The 4,598-nt window shown below is 39.1% G+C and overlaps 1 protein-coding gene across 1 annotated transcript in view; it reads left to right on the forward strand.

Annotated features, from left to right (window-relative positions):
• Nucleotides 1–1,982: 1,982 nt before the first annotated feature.
• Nucleotides 1,983–4,598, forward strand: part of ZC3H12B (zinc finger CCCH-type containing 12B) — an 80,810-nt gene continuing 78,194 nt past the window's right edge. Inside the window, exon 1 of the mRNA XM_039222257.1 lies at nucleotides 1,983–2,590. Coding sequence (XP_039078188.1) covers nucleotides 1,983–2,590 — 608 coding nt within the window. The remainder of the gene's footprint in view (nucleotides 2,591–4,598) is intronic.

Genomic DNA, 4,598 nt, shown 5'->3' on the forward strand with positions numbered 1-4,598 from the left:
GCTTAAGGCTTTGAAAGGTAAAAGCAAACTTATGTTTGCCAAGTTGTTTACTTCTCTTCTGCTTTATGTTATTTGAGTAGAAAATTTTCATAATAAATCTAGTAATTACAATGAGGATTTTTTGTGCTGTGAGATTTTGTTTCAGTTTAAATTTGCTATTGTATATCTACATGAACTTGGTAAATGTGCTCACATCAATGTTAATTTGGACAGAACAGAACAGAAGAGAATAGAAAAAGAAAAAGAATATTCTATGATTCATTAGCTGGGAAAAATAGCTTACAGGTACCTCTCATTTCCTAAGAAAATATACTGTTAGTCTTCTAAACAGTTGTTTTTAAGTGACTTTTGAGGTTTAAATAAATGAAAGGTGAAAATCTCAATGTCCTATGTGCACTAGAAATTATTTTGAAGAGAATAAAATATAAGTCAGATAGTAAAATGGAATTTATAAAGGAAATAGACTTCAAAATTCAAATAACAGATCAATGGTGAAGTGAAAGTGAAATGGATGTCAATGTATTGGCTAATTCATTAAAGGAAATTTTTGAAGTCATAAGTGGTAGTATAATCATTGTAGAAGTCATATGCTGCTTGAATGTCAGTTCTGAGATGGTAATCCTGTGTGTATATCACACTTCCAAATGTGACTTTCCTAAAGCAAATATGCAGTTATCCATATTATTCTTGGATTGAGCTATTAGTGGCTTTTCTTCTTGTTTGTATAAACAGTACTAAAGTGTAACTAAAGTGTAACCCTAGTACATTGCTTACATAAATAGTCTGGTTTTAGATTTGTGAACCATTGCTATCTGAGGAGCTTGTCAGTGCTCACAGGTCTACTACCTTGCCTTGTTGTCAGCCTCCCTTAAAACACCACCACCACCACCACCAACAACAACAACAACAATCTTTTGATGGTATCTGTTGCACCTTTTACATATATTGAGAACATACTGTGCTCTGTCCACTTTTTTAAGCACTTTACTTACTCATCTTACATAATCTTTACCCTGTGAGGTATCAATATTCTCATTATATATATGAAGAAAACAAGGCTCAGACTGAGAAAAAACACTTTGTCCAATTTAGAGCTCAAACTTGTGGGGACAAATGAGGTAGGTGAGAGGAGTTCAGAAATAAAATTGCCCTTAATTCTCTTCTGTAACTGATATTCTTTCAAAATGTTTTGGTTTATTGTGCAAACTGACTTTTTAGAATACAATAAATACAATAAATAAAATGGGCTGTAGATACAATTCATAAGAATACACAGACTTTTTTAAAAATTTGGAGCACATCTATCTACCTTTCACCTTTTACCTTGCTCCAATTGGGTGAAAACAATCTTAATGGTTTTCTAGTCTCCCCAATAGATAGAATCCCTGATTTTTGCAATGAGTGGTGCTGGAGATGTTGTGCTTTTCGGGAGTGGAACTCCGCTTCAGTGAGAGGGATCTGGTGTGAGATCTGGAAAACTTATCTCTCAGAAAGGAGAAGAGAGAGTCTTTTCAAAGACGTATATATTCCTTCAAATTGTTGAAATACCATGTTTTCCTTTCACAAAGTTGTGATAAGAAGTTAACTTTAGTGTGATTTATTTTGTGTGTGTGGGGGGGTGATTATAACACTATTGCCACCACTGAAATTTTTATGCCTAGAATTATTACAGAATTAGAGTCTCTTTTTTAATATAAGGTGAGTCCAATCATTTAAAGTACAAAAATAAAATGTCATACAGTCTGTAGTTTCTTACAAAGAAACTCTGCATTCTTAAATGCCTTTCCAGAATGTTATTGATTGTGGTATGTGTGCTTATTTGTAGGGACTGGTAATATCTGAACATACCAAACCAAACAGGCAAACTCTTGCACCATCACTACCACCACATTTGACCACAAAGGAATATAACTGTATGTGGATTCCAAGCAGTCTAAAAAGAAAAAGAGCTGATCAGACCTCAGACTGCCCACTGAACGGGGATGACGGCCACAGCTGCAGTGGAGACACCAAAAATGGAGAAGAGTTCCTCCAAGGAAGAGAAACAACAATCTAAGCAGGACAGGATGGAGCAGAGCAATACTGATTCTGAAGAGTGGATAAACTCTGAGAGTGCCCCTGAACAGATGAACCTTAAGAACAGTAACAATGACAATAGCAACCGACCTGGCGATGCTCAGTTGAAAAAAAAGGAGATTACCTCCAAGCCACACCGTCAGCTCTATAGATCACCCTGCTTAGATCATCCAAGCTTCTCCCAGAGCAGCATTCTACAGGATGGGAAGCTTGACTTGGAAAAAGAATACCAAGCCAAGATGGATTTTGCTCTAAAGCTGGGATATGCAGAGGCACAGATTCAATCAGTATTGAACAAGCTGGGCCCAGAATCACTTATTAATGATGTATTGGCAGAGCTCGTCAGGCTTGGGAACAAAGGCGATTCAGAAGGGCAGGTCAGTTTGAGTTTGTTAGTGCCTCGCGGCCCCAGCTCTAGAGAGATTGCGAGCCCTGAACTGTCTCTTGAAGACGAGGTAGACAACAGCGAAAATTTAAGGCCAGTTGTCATAGATGGAAGTAATGTGGCAATGAGGTAAGTAAATGTATTATATTTTCACTTTTTAAAAACAAAACAAAGCAAAACAAAACAAAATTTCCCTGAGCTCAAAGAAACCATCTTCCTTTGCAAAACACTAGGAGAGGCTTTTGGTTGTTGTCTGTGGCTTATGCTCCTGTAGGTGGAGAGAAGCTATAATAATCTTGCCTTGGACTTTTCTCTCTCCCTTGGAATTGTTGGCAATTTGTTTTCAGGTACTCTGAACGTAGCTGAGACATCAGTGATGCTTCAATAGAGACATATCACTCAGCCTTTGTTCCTCCTCAGGTGCTTCTCCCATCTCTACTTGCCTAGACCAATCATCCTGAGAATGCTGTTTTTATAATGTCACTTGGGGTTTACTTGGAAACTTGCAACAACTCCCAATTGCGATTCTACCAAAATTGGAACCCTTTGCCTGGCTTTTTAATATGACCTTTCTTTCCTCCCATTTGGTTGTATCTTTCACATCTACTGTATTTACATCAGTCTTTTTCATAGCCTCCATGTAAATTATGCTGATTTCTCCACCTGCTGCTTGTGTTTATGTCATTCCCCAACCTAGGGATAATCTCCTCCGTATCTTCATATCTATCAAGAGGTACTGCCTTCACTAACACCATACTGAGTTTTCTAATCCCAATGATTATCTATGAGCTATAGTAACTATGGTAGTTTTAGTAATAGCACCCTAAAGATGCCCACATTCTAATCCCTGGAATCTGTGAATATGTTATTTTACATGGTGAAAGGGACTTTGCAGGTATGATTAAGTCAAGGATTTGAGATAGGTGATGGGGTGCCTGGGTGGCTCAGTCAGTTAAGCTTCGACTTCAGCTCAGGTAATGATCTCACGGTTCCTGGGTTCGAGCCCCGTGTTGGGCTCTGTGCTGACAGCTAGCTCAGAGCCAGGAGACTGCCTCAGATTCTGTGTCTCCCTCTCTCTCTGACCCTCCCCTGCTCATGCTCTCTCTCTCTCTCTCTCAGAAATAAACGTTAAAAAAAAAGAGATAGGTGAGATTATCCTGGGTTATCAAGGTGGACTCACTGTAATCCCAAAGGTCCTTATAAAAGGGAAGGAGGCTAGAGGTTAAGAATGAATTATAGGATGGATGCCTGGGTGGTTCAGCCAGTTATGCATCTGACTTCTGCTTAGATCATCATCTCATTGTTAGTGGGTTTGAGCCCCGCATCATACTCTGTCCTGACAGCTCAGAGCCTGGAGTCTGCTTTGGATTCTGTATCTCCATCTCTCTTTGCTCCTCCCTGGCGTGTTCTCTCTCTCTCTCTCTCCTGTCTCTCTCTCTCTCAAAAATGAAAATTAAAAATTTAAATAAAGAATATGATATTTTTTTAAAAAATGAGTAGTAGGATATGTGAAGACAGAAACAAGAAGACAGATGATATAAGAAAGAGGCCATGAGCCAAAGAATGTGGGCAGCCTCTGGAAACTGAAAATGGCAAGGAAACAGATTCTCTCTTAAAGAAACAACAAAGCCTTGTCAACGGGTTGATTTTAGAATTCTGACCTCTTGAACTAAACATAAGTAAATCAGTGTTATTTCTTTTCTGTGTGTGTGTGTGTGTGTGTGTGTGTTTTACAAATAGTTTATTGTCAAATTAGTTTCCACATAACACCCAGTGCTCATCCCCACAAGTGCCCTCCTCCATGCCCATCCCTCCTCCCCCCCACATCCATCAGTCCTCAGTTTTTGTCAGCATTCAAGAGTCTCTCATGGTTTGCCTCTCTCCCTTTCCCCCACCATTTCCGCCCTTCTTCTCCCGGTTGGTCCTCTGTTAAGTTCCTCCTAGTCCTCCTATACGTGCAAACATATGATATTTGTCCTTCTCTGCCTGATTTATTTCGCTCAGCATAACACCCTCAAGGTCCATCCATGTTGCTACACATGGCCAGATTTCATTGTTTCTCATTGCCATGTAGTATTCCATGGTATAGATAAACCACATCTTCTTGATCCATTCATCTGTTGATGGACACTTAGGC

This window comes from Hyaena hyaena, unplaced genomic scaffold, assembly GCF_003009895.1.
Source record: "Hyaena hyaena isolate Hyena2069 unplaced genomic scaffold, ASM300989v1 scaffold_1091, whole genome shotgun sequence".
NCBI lineage: Eukaryota > Metazoa > Chordata > Mammalia > Carnivora > Hyaenidae > Hyaena > Hyaena hyaena.